The 20636-nt window shown below is 38.3% G+C and overlaps 1 protein-coding gene across 11 annotated transcripts in view; it reads left to right on the top strand.

Annotated features, from left to right (window-relative positions):
- Positions 1-20636, top strand: part of pms1 (PMS1 homolog 1, mismatch repair system component) — a 101720-nt gene that overhangs the window by 30463 nt on the left and 50621 nt on the right. For 10 of the 11 annotated variants that reach the window (XM_048599116.1, XM_048599107.1, XM_048599108.1 and 7 more), the window contains 3 exons: positions 2486-2588; positions 6718-6881; positions 16360-16476. In XM_048599116.1, the coding sequence (XP_048455073.1) occupies positions 2486-2588; positions 6718-6881; positions 16360-16476 (384 nt within the window). The remainder of the gene's footprint in view (positions 1-2485; positions 2589-6717; positions 6882-16359; positions 16477-20636) is intronic. The other variant, XM_048599113.1, reaches the window with a different exon arrangement.

The raw sequence follows: 20636 nt of genomic DNA, 5'->3' as shown, positions 1-20636 counted from the left end.
TTAAGAAATGCAAATGCAGATACAGATATTTTTGTTATCTTTTTGTAACATTAGTTTCAGCAGCTAATGTATGTATAGATTTCTTTTTTCCTCTCTATCTCGTCCTGCCGTTCCTTGACCCTCATTTTCAATGTTAGTATTTTGCTCTCCTCCCTCAACTCTATCCCTTGCTTTGTTACATTTACCCAAGCTTGAACCCTCAACATCCCCGCACTCCTCCAACCAACTTCTTAAGATTAAAGAACACCCTATTTCCCTGGTTATACAACGTGCGAGAACTGCAGTCCCAGCCCAGTTCAAGTTGAGATCATCCCAGCAGTCTAGATCACAGTTTTCCCAGTACTCACACCACAGACCCAGAACTTACCACTCCTACCACACAAGTCACGTGTTCACTTCTCTAATATTATTCCATCCAATGCCAATTTGCATGTGTTTCAGTTAGTAATTCAGAGGTTATCACTTTTAGATTTTGCTTTCTAATTTAATGCCTAACTTCTCCATACTCCCTCAGAACGTTTTTCCTAGTCATACCTAAGTTGTTGGAAGTAACGTGGACAGTGATGACTGGACCCTCCCCATTCCCACTACAAGTTCTTCTCTAGTCCAGAAACAGAGATCCTAAATCCTGACAATGTGCAAACAGCACAGCCATCTGGACTCCCACTCTTTGCTGCAAAGACCAGTGTCAATCCCCCTCACTACACTGTTCCCTTACTACCACTGTCTCCTTTCTTTTCACCACCCCGTCACCCTCTCTTGAGTAACATCCTATACCAATGTGCCATGGCCAGTTAACTCATCCACCCTGCAGCTCTCACACTTGTCCAAACTAGGCAAAAACCTCAGACCTGTTGGATAATTGCAAATGCTGAGGCTCCTGCGCTGTGGGTCCTCTTACCTGCCTCACTTGTAGTCACACCCCCTTGTTCCTGATAACTGACCAATTGAGAAAGCCCTATACTAAGGGATGTGACTGTCTCCTAGAATAAAGTTAATGCTCTCTCTCCCTGATGTGCTGCAGTGTATGCATCTTGACCTCTAGTTCAAAACTCTGAACTGAACTTCTTGCTGCTGCAAGAAATTAGTTGTATGTGTGTTTGCCCTGGAAGACACCTAAATCCAGAAACTTCACGTTCTGATCTGCTAGCACATTACTAATATGTGTTAATTATTAATCTTTGCTCATTTATTCATTTATAATTAAAACAGCCTACATCTGCCAGGTACTTTATAATGCTAATAAAACAATACAATGCTGATGAAACTTGTCATTTCTAGTAGTACTAGTTACTGACTTTTCAGTTACACAAAATTTGAAATTAAATGTTGGAGGCTGAAAAAAAAATGAAGAAGAGAAAAAGCACCTACTCCCCACGCCTTACTGAATTCCCCACTCAACACAACAGTACGACTTGCTGTAAACCTTACTTAAAGCACCTTGTCCCCCATGTACAAAATTCCCACTTTGAACCAAATTCCCAGATAAAGCCATTTTTCCTCTGTCTCAGTGAGGCAAAGTCTTTCTCTCACTGTGTACCCTTGCTGACTCAATTTTCCCCAATTCTATGCCACTTCCCCGACCCTGCAATTTTCTCCAAGTACTATTCCAAATCCTTTAAGAAAGTTATTCTGTTGTTTCAAGCAGCACGTTTCAGATTGTAACTCACTGTGTAAAACAATATCTCCTCATTTTGCCTCTTGTTCTATAGCTGGTTTCCTTAAATCTATGGCCTTTTGTTCCTGACCTTTCATAAAAGTTTTAAGCAGGTACTGGATATGAACAATGGTACCACAATAAATGAGCTAGTTCATTACTAGACAGCCTTACCTGTCCAATTTGAAGATGGCTGCAGATGAGACAAGCTACATCAACTTTCTACGTGACACAAAATAACACAAAATTGAAAACTCAACACGTAAACTAAAATAAGATACATTTTTATCACATGGATTGTTTTAGATCAAGCTGCTACTTTATACCTTTTTGATATTTTTGGTGTTTATTACTTTACTAATTAAAACAGTTAAAATTACATAAAACTAAAACAAACTGTTGAATTAGTCGCCATGTTACAATATATTTGACATTATTTAATGCAAAAAGTTTTCTGAATAATTAGAAATGTTACGAACTAATTGAAATTTTGTCTATATTTTTCTGAAAATATTCTTCTTGTGTGAATCTTGACCGTGATTGACGACTGGAGTGACAGCCAGTAACAGTTCAGCCTTGGACTATCTCACTGGGCACCCATATTCACTATTTTTCAACTAACTAGTGATCAGGAAAGGATTTCTCGCTGACTTTTGAGGCCAATTGAAACACACCTTTCCACAACCAGTTGTTACACCTAGGCCTAGTTTGACTTGCACTCATCTACACCAGTCATTGCATTTACCCATGGAATCATTAGTGTTTGCCTTCTGTATTACCTTAAAATTTTTGTTATGTAAATGTCATTCAGCTTCACTCTTTTTGCAGGTTGTTATCACAACTAAAACAACTGCTGATGATGTGAGTACTCAGTACACTTTGGACAAAGCTGGACATATCATTGCACAGAAGCCTTCTCACATGGGCCAAGGTATTCCAATTTTTCTTACATCAAAGATAGGTGTGTTGCATGCATTCCTTGTATTTAAGAGGGTTCAGATCTCAACTTTGGATCTTCAATTGTAACGAACTTTGGAACAAATTATGACAATTCAATTTAATTAATTTGTAAACAGTGGTAACAGCTGGATAACATTCTGAAGCGGCATTAACAAAATGAAATCCAATATTAGTATGTGCAGTAGTGCTTACATGATTTCTGTATGTTTTAAATGAATAAATTTACAATGATAGGGTGTCAGAAGTAAGGATATAGTTTAAGGTTTCAAATAACATCAGGGACAGGAGTTTACAGTCAGAGGTGAATCAACAGTATCTGTTGCTATAGGACATCAAACAAAGTTGCTTACTAATTTTTTGGTGATTTCTGAGGCATTAATTTCCTCTCTCTATCATCAGTTTAAATATGGCATCAGGTTGAGGGGATTGTGAAGCATACAGTAAGAGTGATGTCATTAGACAGATTAAGTGGAACATTCTTGAATGTTGAATATTCTTATTGACAGAAACCAAGAAGTAAAATGCACTGAGCTTTCCACTTGTTATTTAAACCATTGCAGATAGCAAAATAACTGATTGGGACTTGCAGTGGGGACTGATATATAAGATGCACCAACTTTCTTTTAAAAAAGTTAAAATATGCATTTTTAATCATAATAGAGATGTTTGTCATTCCAGTAATGTAATATTTGTTTTTCATGGCCAATGAGGCTACTTAGCAGTAAATATGTCACAATCCCAGTTACATATTATTCACAAGGTATGGCATTTTTGAAGATTTTACTGTTGGACTAGTAGCTTTAAAGGACAGCTTTTCATTAGTTCAGTGATTTCATCTTGCTGGCAGTCTGGGGGAATTTAACAACACATCTTCTAGGGAAGTGTGGAATCACTGACTTATGGATTTCATCGATTTAATTGTGTTTGTGTGAACTCCAGACATTGCTATCCATTTTGGAAGAGTAAAATGACTGTGAGCACTAATAGTTTATCCATCATTACTTTGCAAATTACAGACCATTAAATTGCAAAACGATTTGTGAAATTTAACTGACTATTTACAGAAGTCTTTAGAAAGGGGCAAAAAAGCATGCAACCTTCTGACCCAGTGAAAGCAGTGCTGCTGTCCATGAGTTGAGCTGACACTTGTTTATTTCCCCTTCGTTCTTTTGTGGGAGGTGGGCATTGCTGTCAATGTTAGTTATTTATGTCAATCTCTCATTGTCCTTGAAATTAAATGGCTTGCTTGGGCATATCAAAGAGTCATTAGAAGTCAACCATATTACTGTCATGTGTCAATCAGACTAAATAAGGATGGCAGATTTTGTTCTGTAAAGGACATAAGTAATCCAGATGGATTTTTATAATAACCAATGATAGCTTGATTGTCACCATCACTGAGATTAATTTTCAATTCTCAAATAATTAATTAAACTTAAATTCCACTAGCTGCCATCATGGAATTTGAACTCCTGTTCGCACTGCGACATAACTTCTATGTCACTATCTTCCCCTAAATTATCTCAAAACATGAAAAAGTGATTAGATATTAAAAGGTAGTACAGAAGTCATGTGCATAGAAAATGAAAAAGCAGGTTATAAACAAGTAAGAACCTAACTATGCCTAAATTTGGAAGTATTTTAATCTAATGGATTGTGGAATTTACACAAGTTTTGAACTTCTTTATTTATATCTGTCATAGTGTTTTAAATTTATATGAAACCCAGCCTTTGCTTGAGCTTCATTCTGAATAGTCATGTATCAGCTTTGTACCACTAGGTGGGCTGATTCAAGTCCAGAATATGGATGTGATCCTACCCATTCCTGCAGGATTACTGATGTGCTGTGGAAAATTTATTTTATCCTGAATCCATGAGCAAAGGCATGGAAGATCTGGTTCTGGAAATTTTGATTGCCAGTACAGTTCACAAGAATTATTTGTAAAATATAAAATTAAATGAGTAGTTTTAAAAATTATCAGTTACCTGACTTTTTGGGTGCAGTTGTGTGTTTAATAGCAGAATTGACTACAGTTTAAAAATGAGATTAAATTGAGATATAATTAATTTTCAAATTATCTCCAGAACTTTGTATAACTATGCTGAACTATGCACTTATTCCATGATATTTTAATTGTCATTGAGATTTTGCAATGCCGTTCTTCACCTGGTGATATTGAGTGTTGTATTTTCAGTCTTGAGTTACCTGCTCATGAAGTGGCCCAACTAAGATGGCTTTTAAGCATCACACTGTGACACAATGGTTTTAAAAAATAACTGACACCCACAAATGATTATTTCCAACATTAGTTCTGGTGTAATTACAATTGTGTTTTGGTTTTCCTGTTATCTAAACATCTATATGCCAACAATAACGTAGATTTATATCGTGCATTTAACGCAATGAAACATCCCAGATTGCTTCTCAGGAACATTATGAAGCAAAATATAACATCAAGTCTTACAAGGAGGGAAAGCAATATGTTTTAAGGAATGTCTTAAAGGAAGAAAACAAGGTCAATACCACAGACATTTAAGTATGGTATTCCAATGCGTAGGGCCAAGACATCTGAAGTCACAGCCATCATTAGTGGAGCATTTAAAAATTGGGATACTCAAGAAGCCACCTATTCTGAAAGTTTACAAATACATTGATATATTTTGCAAATTTAAATTTCAGATCTTTCAGTCCCTTCGTCCTTTGCTGTGATCTCTGTATAGATTTCCAAATAAACAAACTTCCAGTGACCAACTTAACAGATCATATGCTAAGATTTCAGACTTTAAGATTTTTATTAAAGTGAATAAAACAATACCAACAAATGTCTACTTTGACAACTAATGCACTAAATTACAAAACCAGTACCCTCCCCTTTAACTTCTTAATGCAGCAGACAATCCTTCACTGCATATATTAATTGTACTTCACCCTCTATGGGCCTGTCTAAACTTGTTTTCACTAGAGTTTAGAAGAGCGATTTGACTGAAGTTTATAAAATCCTGAATGATCTCGACAAGGTGGACATGGAAAGGATGTTAACTTCTGTGGGTGACCTTTCTCAATTCCCATTTCCTTGAACACGGAATTCGTGCTAGCCTTCTGTTTGGTGGTAATTCATATATGCTGTCTCGGTCTTGACCTCTCTCCCTTTTTCGTTTTGTTGTTCTTTGACTGTGCCCCTTCCCCCCCCCCCCCCCCCCTCTCTCTCTCTCCCCCCCCCCCCCTCTCCTATTTGGTGTTGCAGCACTCATAGTGAATTTGCTACCCCCACCCCTCCCCTTAGTCCTCTGGTCGATGGTCTGTGTGTGTATGCGCATGTGCAGCAGTAAAGCCAGCTGCCTTGTCCTTTTGTGGCCAGCAGCTAAAGTCTGCATTCTGACTTTGAATAAGCTATCATATGGACCTGTCACTGGGAAGGGCACAGTACAACTTCACCTATACCTTCATCATCCCAAGGCATTCATTCATGTTTTCTTAAAGTCAGTTTAGGTTTACCAATCAAAAACTTCTGTATTCTGCGTCCGGAGAAAGAAAATTAGCAATACTTAAAAGAAATCTGGTCATTATCTCTTTGCTGCTTGTGGGACCTTGCTGTGTGTAAATTGTTTAATATGTTTGATATTACACAATCATTTCATTGGCTACAAAGTGTCCTGACCTCATGAAAGACAAGAAATGCTATTTTTTCTTGCTTTCTGCCTGACAGCTAAAGAGTTCTGCAAAGCAGAAGCATGGTATTTGAAATAGAAAGTAAGACAGTAAGTAATTCTTGTGCTTAGAAGTCTGACACTCAATTCTTTCATACCTAATTCTTTTATTCTATTCCCAAACAAATATTTCTGCATGTAAATTCTATAATTCATCTTTTGACCCTTGCATCACAGAAGGTCAAATGATGACTCTGGAGGACTTCCCAACTTTACCTTATTTCTTTCCCATACCATTTAAAATTTATTTTCCAACTATTTTGTACACTACCTTTTTAGTACCTATCATTGTATTTTTCATCATAGTTCCATCAAAGCTTCCATTTTTCAATGCTTGCTCTCACCTTTTGTCCATTGCTAATTTTAATTTACTTTTGTTTCATGTCTGTTAGGAACAACGGTAACTGTGCTCAAACTTTTTAAGAATATTCCTGTAAGAAAGCAATTTTATTCCACTGCCAAAAAATGCAAAGAAGAGCTAAAAAAGGTTCAAGACCTCCTGATGGCATATGGTATAATAAAACCAGACTTGAGAATTATTTTCACACACAACAAGGTAAGGAAAAGTTATTTGGATTTGAAATTGTTGAAACATCTGGACTTTTTCAATAAAAGGGTTACCATCAAAACATAAGAGGAATTATTTTAAAACTTTTAATGAAAAGTTGTCGAAATCTAAGGTAATTGTTCTTTTATCCTCTTTTACTCTTTTCTCTGGAAAAGCATCTGTTATCTGTATAACATTTTCTCTGAGCAATTGCATAGAAGTTTATTGCATGCAATGAACCCCAAGACTCATTTACTAGATCAGACATTTCATGCCACAGTCTTGTTTTGTTTCATATTTTGTTTATTTTATCAATATGTTTTAGAAGCACTTGCTGAACGCATTCTGAGATTAAATCATTTTTATCTTCAGGATAAATACATCAGTTTTATGTGTGCAATTGAAATTAGACTTAGAAGTTTTAAGATCAGGTCTAGCATTCTTAAATTTGCATATTTGTCAACATATTGATACACTAGTCCTAATTTTAACCTGACCCATATAACAAGCATGAGGTGGCTTTGGGCAGGGTTAGATGTCTGTTTTACACCCTTGAGTGGTTTTACTGCATGTAATTTTACAAGTTTCTACGCAATCTTTGTCTTGAACTGTGAGCTATTCAGAGCTGAAATGTTCTGGAAGGAAGCCAGTTAAATCACAATCCTTACTTTATTAGTTCTATTTTACACTTCATGTATTTACATAGTTTGTTAGCTGTGCAAAGTAAGAACATTGAGTGGTGACTCTTTGCAGTTTGCAATTTTTAAACAAAAATGGACAATTACCTTAGCCTGCATATGTGCACCAGCTTTGTGCAAGACTAGGGAAAAGTCAGTTGGTTTCGCCTAAACTGAAGTACCAAAATATTTAGACCAGGAAATCATAAAGAATAGGACCAGGAGTAGGTTGTTCAGCCCCTTGAACCTGCCGCGCCACTCAGTAGGATCACATCTGATCCTATATTCCTCACATCCGCCTTCCTGTGTTTACCCTGTAACCTAGATTCCCCTACTGATCAACAATCTATCTCAGTTTTAAGTATACAAAAGGACTCTGGATAGGTACATGAATAGGAAAGGTCTGGAGGGATATGGGCAAGGAGCAGGGAGATGAGAGTAGTTTAGTTTGGGATTATGTTTGGCATGAACTGGTTGGAACAAAGGGTCTGTTTCTGTGCTGTATGACTGTGACTCTGCCCCCACAATTCTCTGACTACAAAATTCTCATCCTTTCTCAAATTTATCAAAAGTATTTCTGTCCTCATCAAAACCAAAAGTACAGATTGGGGAATTTCTAAGTAGAATTTCTGCAGTCTTACATAAATCTACTGAATTTCATTACGTTTGTGTCCATGGAGCTATCTTTACTCTTTCTGAATTTTTGAAAATGTAACTACACCTCATTAGCAGTTTGTGAATCATTTTTTGATGCATTTTATCTATGGAAGTTAATACTTCGTACAAACCTACATCTTGTCCTTATCATCGATCTCTAATTCTGAAAACAAATGATTTCTCATCCTGCTTTTTTGTATGGTATCAAGAGAGCCAAAGATATATCTTCTGTACTCTTTAGTAAAAAACTTATGCAAATCCACACAGTTACTGAACCTGCACAGTGGTCCTCCTTAACATCTAGAACTTGTGCAAATATGAGGAGAACTATTCCACAGACTAACCAAAGAAGATCCTGATATTGTGGTTGTCTTAGTTGCCCATGGCTGAAAAGGAGAAAATGGCTGTTAGGGTTTTCTTTTTAACTGACACAGACAATGCAAGGAATTTGTAGCTGATGCAGCATTTCATGTAGCTCAAATCATGGCCTTCGCAGACAGACAACAAAATGCCTCTGACCCTTAATAAGATAGGATTAGAATGCAAACAGTAAGGCTCTGATAAGGCAGCTCAGATGAAAACCATCTGATTTGAGATTTCTGATTTTTATATGAAATTGAAAGGGAAAGCTTGACCTACCTGAGATGAGGCTTTTTAAATAATAATAATTACTTACTGGAGTTGACAAACATTTGTATAAGAATGGAAGTTTAAATTTATTCGATATTGGGGAATTAAATTTCTGATGGCAGTTAGCCTTGGATGCAGAGACTAGTTTTGATAAATACCCTCGAAGAAAATCTTCTTTTCTCCGTCAGCAAGAACATTGGAACAGCAAAAAGTGATAAACAACGTAACCTTGTCAGAATACCAAGAAACAAATAACGTAGCAAGGGGGACAGAAACAATTTTAAAACAGGGTCACTATGGCCTTGAGAGAATGAAGAACGACTGCTTCTCAAGTTGGATAAGAGAGAAACTGCGTCCGAAATTGCTAGCTTTGTCACAGGTTCATAGTATTAGGTTTTACAATGTATAACTTTATAAATAACTTTATATTAGAGCTGATATTACAATTGGTAGAAATTATCATCCTTTTTAATCTTCAGTACTAAAATCAGCAAAGTTTATGAATTACGTGACCGAATTTCATGTTAGTAATAAAGCAGGCATACGATGCAGCTTGCAAATGTCTAGGAAGGGACATAACAATTGGTGTTGGAATGTGCTCATTAATCATAAGAGCCCAAGGACAGGTGATGGGGGATCTGGCAAATGTCACGAGATGATGGGAGGACCTAAGGTGAACCATGAAGTTGTCCATCATTGTTTGGGATTTCACAGGATTGGATGTGTAAGTCAGAGCAGATATGGCAAGCACTGATGTCAGTGTTGCATGTAGCCATTTTAACGCAGTATGTATAAATATCTTGTACTTTACTTGGAAAGATAAAACGTCCCTGAGCTGTAATTAAGAAGGCAACTGGGGCTGCATATGAAAGTCTGAGTCGGAGCAGTCTCTGGCCTATTCCACACGTGTGGTAAAGGAGTTCTGAATAAAGATCAATTTGTGCTACTGAACGCAGGACTCAGACTCCTCTTTAAAATCCCTCTCCAATAATAGTCTTTATACCTTCCAGCAAATATCTAGAACACTTCCATTGCCATTCCAGGGTAAATCTATCCCATTGACTGTTCAGAGCCACCAAAGTGATGACACAATACAAAATAGTTAGAACAGAGTAACCCTGGAAACTCCCAAGATTGTCTGTTAATTCCATGAATGAGATTGTATCTGGGAGTGGTGTGTTGAATTGGGCAGGCCAGGTTAGGTCCCTGAGTTGATGAGGGTGGGGTTTGTAGTTGGAAGTAGGCAGTGATTTTAATAGTTACTCGAGTTAGACTGTATTTAAGTGATAACTTTTCTTTCTTGAGTAACTATTTTATTTGATTTCATTGGGACAATCGATGGACATTATTGCAGAGATCCTAGCACAGTGGATTTGCACAACAGAGAATCTACTTTACTAGAAAATTCCTTTGCAATGTGCTATGAGATAAATTCCGCAGGATCTCATTGCGCAACTCTCATCTGCACTAGAATAACGACTGCCTGTCTGCCCAGTATGTGAATCTGCTCTATCGTACATTTTAAAATGTAATTTCATCAGAATGCTGTAGGTGGCAGTAGTACTTTAATAAGATCACAATCTTGAATTGGAAAGCACTTTTTCCAAGAAAGTTCTTGGAAATTTCAAGAACAAACATTTTACAGCTAATCTTTTATTCACACTCGAGTTACCAGCTGTAGTGACTGTAACGAGGTCAGCCAGGTGGATCTCATAGATTATGAGTTCCCTGATTGGGGCTGTTGACCTGGTCCAATCAGGGAGCCCAGGTTGATAGATAAGAACAGGAGTGTCAGAGGTTCCGTTGGCTCTTTTAGATGGGTCTGAGGAAGCTGGATCAGTGTCACGTACTATGCACATATAAATAAAGGGTGACTTGGTGCCAGGATACTGGCCTCTGTGGAGTTATTTCACCAAGTATCTTGCTACTAAATTTGTTCTAACTGTAGAAACATAATCTATTATTGTTTATTTACAAACATGCAAAATTCCCAGTGCAAGAGATTTTTTTGTCAGTTGACAAAATTCCTTCCAGCTTTGAACATTGATATTCGGTCATCTCTTTATTGTCTTGCCTGTGAATGGAATTGTGCAGATCCTTGATTAAAATTAGACATCCTAATTGTGTAATTCTGAGTACCATCTACTCACCAGTGCATATCCTTTAGTCTAAGAGATTGTGCAAGTTCTTTGCCTAAAGAATAGTGATAATGTGCAAGGGGTAGTTGTTGCAAATCGTAGTAGAAGCATCTGAGGAGAAAGCATGAGGAAGAAAGGAATAGAAATATATTCTGTTCTGAAGAAGAGTCATACTGGATTTGAAATGTTAACTCTCTCCAGCACTCTGTGTTTGTTTCAGAATTTGAAGATGACAAAATGAAGAATTAAATGAAGTAGGTGGAGATGTATCTGAACCTTGAATACTGATATAATTAGGTAGCCTGTATCTGTTTTGAGGAATTTTCTAATTTCATGTCGCAATGTGAATGAACTAGTTTTATTTGCAAGTAGATTTTTCCAATTTGAACTTAATGTTCATTGTAAGGTATGGCTTGTCCATTTGTTTTCTCCTGCAGTATTGCACAATATTTCTTGTTGGATTGATTGACTATATTGGTAGAATGCCAGAACAGTATTTTCCAGAAGCCAAAACAAATTTGATGTCTACCCAAACATTCCTGTAGAATGCGCTGTTCTGTATTTTAGACTTTGATGGATCACTAACAAGCAACACTTGTTATTTTAGGGTTACCGAGAAAGCAAAGACCAAAACTTTTAAATACCAAAGTTTCAATAGACTGTGTTCTGTCTTTTCGGGTTTTCTCATAAATTGGATGCATAACCAAAGCATAATATTCTAGACCCACAAGCTAATCATCAAAAAGATAAATGCTAAGCTTTTCCAGAAGCCTTCATCAAAAGTTTGAAATGTATTCCTTCTTTCTTCAAACTAAACTTAGTTAATGACATGAACATTTTTCATATGAATAAATCAACAAGTTTTAAGTTTACTTTTCATGGAGTTATGAACATATTAACAAGCAATATGAAGAGGAGGTGCATTCTGGCCAGTTATTGACATTGAAAATAAATTGATGTCACTGGAAAATAAATCATTCTGTCAAGATGACATTGCAGAAATGTCAACCAGTACTAACTGCTGACGAGTAAGATACTAGTGCTTAAAACATTGATAATATGCTTTGCCTTCCTGTTTAGGATTCTGCTTTTCTTAAAAGAAAGTGACAATGTACTAACCCTTTCTGTGTAATCTGCAAAGGATTTGGAGTGAATCTCCACATGATAAATGTTTAATTGGAAATCCTTACTTCATTCTAAACCTGACGTTCAGCAGCTCTCTGCATATTTTATATCACATGCTTGATCAGGTTTCAAAGTTGCATCTTACTATTTGGGACACTGTCAGTCTAAATCCAACGTATTTCGCTGATTAATGTTTTAACAATGATTCAGTTATTGCGATGTGTGTGAACATCTATATATATACATATATATATATATATATATATATATATATATATACATATATATATACACAGTAATCTTTTAGACTTTATTATACCAATCATAAATTGTGCAGCCCAGAGAAGCCACCATTAAAGGTGAACATTTGAATAAAGAAGTGTACTTTCGTAACATTAGAAATGGTTTGTATTATTATTTTGCATTTCAGATGTCTGTATATTTACATGACACATTTCAGGGTGAGATAATTATGATGAACTATAATGTCTTCAAGCAAATTTTTCTCATTTTGCTAAACTGACAACTTTCAGTCATATCATATGATTTTTTTCTGCTCCATTTACAAACAACAAAGTTGTGAAGACAGTAGTCAAAATTTTGTACCAGATTATTTTGCAAAGTGAGAAGTCATCACCTGCATTCCGCTTTGTGATAGTTCAAGGAAGTCCCAGTTTACAGTGCAATTTTGTTTTCACATTGAGCAAATAATCCAATTAGATTATTCTGTCAGAAATGTATAAGAATATGATTTAATCTTGTCCACAATTCAAAACTACTAATGCTTTCTGTTATGATTTCCTCAAGAGATGACCCTTCATTCATTGAATGCCACATGGTTCTGGGCAACTTATAAATAACACAGTGTAAACGATGTTATTCAGTTTTGTGTACACACTACATTGTCACAATATTATTTTTAACACGAGTTGGAAATAGTACATGCATCCAAAATCTGAATTGTCTTCACTTTTAATCGTAGAAACTCAATGAGACTTACAAATAAATTTTACATTTTTGTTGTCTTTTGTATTGATTGAGAAGTTTATTATTGTATGATTTTGCTTTATATGGTTTTTTAAAACTATCAAATACATGATGTAGCATTTTGAAAATACATATCATAAATAGCCACTTTACATGTACAAAGAATGAAGAGACAATAATTTGCAAATACCTGGAAGTTGGCTGAAACTTATAACTGGCTCTAAATTATCATGAATCCGACTGATCTAAGATGTGGCGTGAAAGCTCATGATTGCTTTACCATTGTTAATTGCCTTCATCTACTGCAACAACTACTGTTTATTCTCCTTCAATTCCTTCCACTTCCTACAGACAAAGTGGGGTGGTCATGGGTACCTGCATGGGCCCAAGCTGTGCCTGCCTCTTTGTAGGATACGTGGAACAATCCCTCTTCCGAAGCTACACTGGCCCTGTCCCCCAGCACTTCCTCCGTTACATTGATGACTGTATCGGCGCCGCCTCGTGCTCCCACGAGGAGCTCGAACAGTTCATCCACTTCACTAACACGTTCCACCCCAACCTTAAGTTCACCTAGACCATCTCCGATACCTCGCTCTACTTTCTGGACCCCTCTGTTTCCATCTCTGGCAACCACCTGGAAACTGATATCCATTTTAAGCCTACCGACTCCCACAGCTACCTAGAATACACCTCCTCTCGCCCATCTTCCTGCAAAAATGCCATCCCCTATTCCCAATTCCTTCACCTCCACCGCATCTGCTCCCAAGATGAGGCATTCCATTCCCGGACATGCCAGATGTCCTCGTTTTTCAAGGACCACAACTTCCCCTCCACAATGGTCGAAAATGCCCTCGACCGCGTCTCTTGCGTTTCCCGCAACTCATCCCTCACACCCCCTCCCCACAATAACAACCGAAACAGAATCCCCCTCGTCCTCACGTACCACCCCACCAACCTCCGGATCCAACGCATCATCCTCCGGCACTTCTGCCACCTGCAATCTGACCCCACTACCAAAGACATTTTTCCCTCCCCACCCTTATCTGCCTTCCAGAGGGACCACTCTCTCCGTGACTCCCTTTTCCGGTCCATACTCCCCATCAGTGCCACCACCCCCAGCAGTTTTCCCTGCAACCGCAGGAAGTGCTACACCTGCCCCTACACCACCTCCCTCACCCCATCCCAGGCCCCAAGAAAACCTTCCACATCAAGTAGATGTTCACCTGCACATCTGCTAATGTGGTATACTGTATCCGCTGTTCCTGTTGTGGCCTCCTCTACATCGGGGAAACCAAGCGGAGGCTTGGAGACTGCTTTGTAAAACACCTATGCTTGGTTCGCGACAAACGACTGCACTTCCCGGTCGAGAACCACTTCAACTCCCCCTCCCACTTCTTGGACGACATGTCCATCCTGGGCCGCCTCCAGTTCCTCAACGATGCCACCCGAAGGTTGCAGGAACAGCACCTCATATTTCACTTGGGAACCCTGCAGCCCAGTGGTATCAATGTGGACTTCACAAGCTTCAAAATCTCCCCTCCCCCTACCGCATCCCAAAACCAGCCCAACTCGTCCCTGCCTCCCTAACCTGACCGTCCTTTCTCCCACCTATCCGCTCCTCCCACCTCAAGCCCCACCCCCACCCCCACCTCCTACCTACCAGCCTCATCCCTGCCTCCTTGACCATTCCGCCTTCCCTGGATTGACCAACCTCCACCCTAACTCCCCACCTACACTCATCTTTACTGGCTCCATCCCCGCCTCCTTGACCTGTCCGTCTCCTCTCCACCTATCTGCTCCTTTATCCATCTTCCATCCGCCTCCCCCTCTCTCTCTCTCTATTTATTCCAGAATCCCCTTCCTCTTCCCCATCTCTAAAGAAGGGTCCAGACTCGAAACGTCAGCTTTCCTGCTCCTCTGATGCTGCTTGGCCTGCTGTATTCATCCAGCTCTACACCTTGTTATCTCTACTGTTTATATGTTACCTTTTCATGTAGTAAAACAAGTAATCCAATATGTTTGACTATCAGGTCTGCTGGAAAGTTGACCTGCATCATGTAAGCAAATATTGGGACAAATGACTAAAGTTTTTTGAGGTTTTGAGAAGTATCTTAAAGGACAAATGAGAATTAAGAGTGTCAAGTTCCTCGGAGTGATGATAACCAACAAACTATCTTAGACCTCCCACGTAGATGCGACTGTCAAGAAGGCACAACAACACCTTGTTCCTCAGGCGGCTTAGGATATTCGGCATGTCCATAAGGTCACTCGCCAATCTTTATAGATGCACCATAGAAAGCATTCTATCCAAGTGCACTACGGCCTGGCATGGCAACTGTCCTGCTCAGGACTGTAAGAAACTCTACAAGGTTGTGCGCACAGCCCAGACCATCCCGGAAGATAACCTCCCACCCATCGACTCCATTTACACTTGTTGCCACAGAAAGGTTGCCAACATCAAAGACCCCTCCCACCCCGGTAATGCTCCCTTCGAACAGGCAAAAGATACAGAAGCTTGAACACATGCACCAACAGGTTCAAGAACAGCTTCTTCCCTGCTGTTATTAGACTGCTGAGTGGGCCTCTCTAACTTCAAATAATTGTTGATCTTGGTAATGTTGATCTTGCTTTGTGCATCTCCTGCACAGCTGTAACCTTGTATGCCTCTCTCTGTCTAAGCACCTATGATCTGTATGACCTTGTTTACTATGATCTGCCTGTACTACTTGCAAAACAAAGCTTTTCTCAAAACTTAAGTACATGTTGCTACAATAAATCAAATAAGAATTAGGGATATTTATGGGAAAAGTTCTGGAGCTTAATGTCTAGGCAGCTGAATGCACACTCACTAATGGTGAAGGATTAAAATCAGGGATGTGCAAGTGGCCAAGATTAGAGGAGCATATAAATTTTGTGGAATTTGAAAACAATCAGGGGAATTTTAAAGTTGAGGTGTAGCGGGATTGGAAGCCAATGTAGGTCAACGAGCTCAGAGGTATTGCTATTGCTAAGTGTTGCCTTGTGCTATATGCAGAATTTCCTTTTAACTGCCATCATTACACAGTGTTGAGATAAACTTTGCAGGTGTATAAGGATGGATGTGTGTGCATATAGTACAATAATTTATACTTAAGAAATATAGTGAAACTAGTGTAGAAGTTTAGTACATAAAATGTTTGTGGAGCTTTGTAATTATATAAACCTTCATATAACTTGAGCTAAACAAACCTAAATTTAGTTTGAAGAATCTGATTCTGTGCCATCATATTTCAGGCAGTTGTATGGCAAAAGGCCAAGGTGTCGGATCACAAAATGGCCCTGTTGACAGTTCTAGGAACTGCTGTGATGGTCAGCATGGTACCTATTCGACATCATGAGCAAGAACCTGAGGTCAGTATAAGGTTACACTGATTATGTGCGGGGATAGGGGAAAAAAAAAATCTATGCTCAGCAATTTAATGTAATTTGTTTTCTATATCAACACTTTGCACTACAATAGTCAATCCTAATAGTAGTCTTTTTGATAGTCTGCTTCAATCTAGTTAAGATTAAGATGTCTCGAAGCTTTCCCTTTAAGGTAAAGATGAGAATGTTTTCCCTCAGTGTTGTTAGTTTGTAGAGTTCTCTTCCACAGAAGATAGTGCAGGTTGGGTCTCAAAATTTATTCAAAGCTGATTTAGATGAATATTTTATAGGTGAGTGAGTGGAGACAGAAACATTGAGATGATACAACTACTTCACCCGATCTTATTGTGTGGTAGAGCAGCCTCAAAATGCCAAATTGCCTAAAACTGTTTCCAAGTCCTGCATTTCTATTTTGATCATGGTTTCTAAAACTAAAACTGCAGAAAACAAATTTAAAATTTGCTTCAAGCATTAATAATTTGGCAATTGATCCTTAATTTCAAATGTGCTGGTTTTCATTATTGAGACTACAAGCATCTGTTTTCATGAGGGCAATTATTCATGAACTTGCCAAGTATTTGGGGAGAAGTTCAAGACTTTGCAATTCCCACCAAGAATGAATGTCAGAGCTTTGAGCACACATCAGTCACTGAGACAAGTAACTCACCTGATTCCTCAAAGCTTGTCCATTATCTACAAGACACAAGTCAGGAGTGTGATGGATTATTTTGCATTTGCCTGGATGAGATCAAGTGTAACAAAATTCAAAGGACAATACCAGCCATTTACAAAGCAGTCCATTTTATTGGTACCTCATTAGTATGATTTATCACGGGCGATCTGTCCTCCCAGACCCATAGTAACTTACATTTTAAAAGAAGACAATTTAAGCCAGAGTTTTTTGAATTAATAAAAAGAATGGGTTTATGAATTACTAGACACAAGAAGAAATACTAACACAAAGTAAAGTAAAACAAAGAAGTGAGTCCAGAACGTTAAAGGTAAAACAAAATGAATTAGTCTCTGAATTGTCTGTGAAGAACAGATACAAAAATGTTGCAGCCATCATTGAGACACCAGTAGCATCCATGTTGGCAGTTGAGCAATTAATATTGAGATTCCTGATTTTGCAGGTTCTTTGAAATTCATTTATCCTAATTCTTTTCGAACTGGCTGGCGGCACTGAGTGAGAGACAGTCTTTGCCTTTTATTTCACCTGCAGTGAAGGTTGTCAATATTGCTGTTTTCAAAGCAATGATTCTTAAAGCTATGGCTCAATCAACACTCTAGCCCATACAGTAGGATGTCTGGCCAGTGTTGCAATTGTCCTATTTTTGTGTATTCATTGAGTGAAAAATAGACCTCTCTGCAAGAGGTGAATAGTCAGATTCCTCTTTTCCTGTATCTCCCTGTTTGAGTTTTCCCTGACTCTTTATGTGTGATATTCTGCTGGCTTACAGAGGACTTTGACAATCATTGAGTTCACACCTGCAGTTTCTTATTTTACTGTCTCAGTTCTTCTTATAAAAAGAGACATTATTTTGGAATTAAAAGTTTAAAAAGAAAAGTCTATTAATACTTCGGCGTTCTGATCCGTTATCATAATACCACCAACAGAATCGTGGAGTTGTTACACTGTGAGGGCAGCCACTTGGCACATCATGATTGCACTGGCTCGCTGAGCATTTTGACTTGGTGCCAATTTCTTGCCTTTTCCCTATTCCCCTGCACATTGTTTCTCAATGTTAATAGTCATCCAACGCCCTGTTGAATGCTTCAATTGAAGCTGCATCCATCACACTTTCAGGCAGTGCTTTCTATACCCTGACTACTTGTTGTGTGAAAAAGTTTTCTTTTTCACGTCGCATTTATAAAATGTTTTAAAACTGTACCCTCTGGGTTCTTGATCCATTTATGAATGGGAGCTGTAGCTCCCTATTCACACTGCCTAGATCACTCTTGATTTTGAAAACATCAATCAAAGCTCTTGTTAGCCTTCTCTCCAAGGAAAATGGTTCAAACATCTCGAATTTTTCTCAAAAATAAAGTGTCTCAGCCCTGGACCATTTCTGTGAACTCCCTCTGCGCTGTCTGTAGTGTATCCTTTTTATATATAGTGCCCAGAACTCCAGCTAAGGTCTAACCAGTACCTTTATTTCCAAAGGCATTTGATGAGGTTTCACACATAGAACTTCTAATTAAAATAAGAGTCCATGGTTTTGGGTTAGTATGTTAGAATGCATACAAGATTGGTCTAACTAATAGACTACAGAAATTTGGGTATGACCAGTATTTTCAGGATGGCAGCCTGTAACTCATGGAGTGCCAGAGGTTTCTGTGTTGGTGCCACAGTTATTTGCAATATTTAATGACTACTTGGATGAAAAAATTGAACGTACTAATGCCACATTTGCAGATGACACAAAAATAGGAGGGAAAGGAGTAATGAAGATGATATGGTCTTCAGAGGGATTATAGATGAGTTAAGTGAGAGGGCAAGAATTTGGCAGATGGAATATTATGTGGGAAAATGTTTGATTATGCACTTTAGCAGGGTGAATAGGGGAGGTGAGTATTATTTAAGTGGAGAAAGACTACAGAAGTATGCGGCACAAAGGGATTTAGCAGTCTTCATGTATAAATCACAAAAAGCTACCATCCAAGTTCAGTAGGTGATGAGGAAAGCAAAGTTCTGAGGAAGGATCACCGGACTCAAAACGTTAACTCTGTTTTTTCCTTCACAGGTGCTGCCAGACCTGCTGAGCTTTTCCAGCAACTTTTTTGTTGTTGTTGTTGTTGTTGATGAAGAGAGCAAAGGGTATGTTGGCCTTTATTTCAAAGGGAATGGAGTGTAAAAATAGAGAAGACTAGCTAAAACCGTATGAGGCACTAGAGAAGACTGGCTAAAACCGTATGAGGCACTAATTAGACTACACCTAGAATACTGTGAACAGTTTTGGTCTCCTTATTTAAGGAAAGAAATATTAGCATTAGAGGCAGTCATTGGAAATTCATGAGGTTGATCCCATGCATGGATGATTTTCTTGTAAAGAGAGGTTGAGTACGGTGGGCCTGTGCTCATTGGAGTTTAGAATATATATGTAAGACTCTTAGAGGCTTGACAAGGTAAATGTGGGCAATTTGTTTCCGTTTGTGAAAAAGGCTGGGACCAGAGGGCATGAACTCAGAGTAAGGAGTCAGCTATTTCAGACTGGGGTAAAGAATTTATTTTCTCTTTGGGTAGTGACTATGTCAAATTCTTTACAATAAAGGCTGTCACATTGTATTTTCAAGACTGAGATAGACAATTTTTTTAATTACTGAAGGACTCAAGGGAAATACAGGAAACTGGAGTCCAGGATTAAGAAATCAGTCATGATCTCATTGAATGGCAGAACAGACTTGATGAACCAATCAGTCTACTTCAGTTCCTATGTCTTAAGGTCTTATATCAGTCCGTCATGACCTCCCAGCTCTTCTATGCCATGCCCTTTATTTATGAAGCCTGGAATACTTACTTAATTAATTATTTATTAATGGCTGTATCTGTCCTGCCACCTTGAATGAGCTCTGCTGATATACACTGAGGTCTGTCCGCTCCTGCATGCCCTTTAGAATAGTACCCTTTATCTTATACTGTCTCTCCATGTTGTTTGTATAAAGTGCATTAATTCACACTTCTCCCCATTGAAATTCATCTGCTACCTATTTGCCCACTCTTCCAATGTTTCAATGTCCTTTTGAAATTTTCATTGCCTTCCTCAGTTTTCAATTATCCCAAGTTTTGTGTCACCTATGAACATTGAAGTTGTCCCCTACACACCAAGATTTACATCCAATATATTAGGAAAAGCAAGGGTCCCAGTACTGAACCCTAGGAACTCCATTATAAACCTCCTTCCAGCGCAAAAAAAATACCAATTAACTATTATTCTATTTCCTATCTCGCATCCAATTTTTGTATTCATGTTGCTACTGTCTCTTTTTTGTTCCATGGCCTATAACTTTCCTCATTAACTGTATGGTATTGTATTGAAAATCATTTGGAAGTCCACGTACACGACATCAGAGACCCTCCCTTCATGAACCTCTCTGTTAACTCTTCCACGGAGCTCTAAGTTTGTTAAACACAATTCCCTTGTAAC

Source organism: Rhincodon typus, chromosome 7 (genome assembly GCF_021869965.1).
Source record: "Rhincodon typus isolate 14 chromosome 7, sRhiTyp1.1, whole genome shotgun sequence".
NCBI classification, from domain to species: domain Eukaryota; kingdom Metazoa; phylum Chordata; class Chondrichthyes; order Orectolobiformes; family Rhincodontidae; genus Rhincodon; species Rhincodon typus.
Note: the sequence above shows the minus strand (reverse complement) of the source record. Positions and strands in the feature narration are given on the sequence as shown.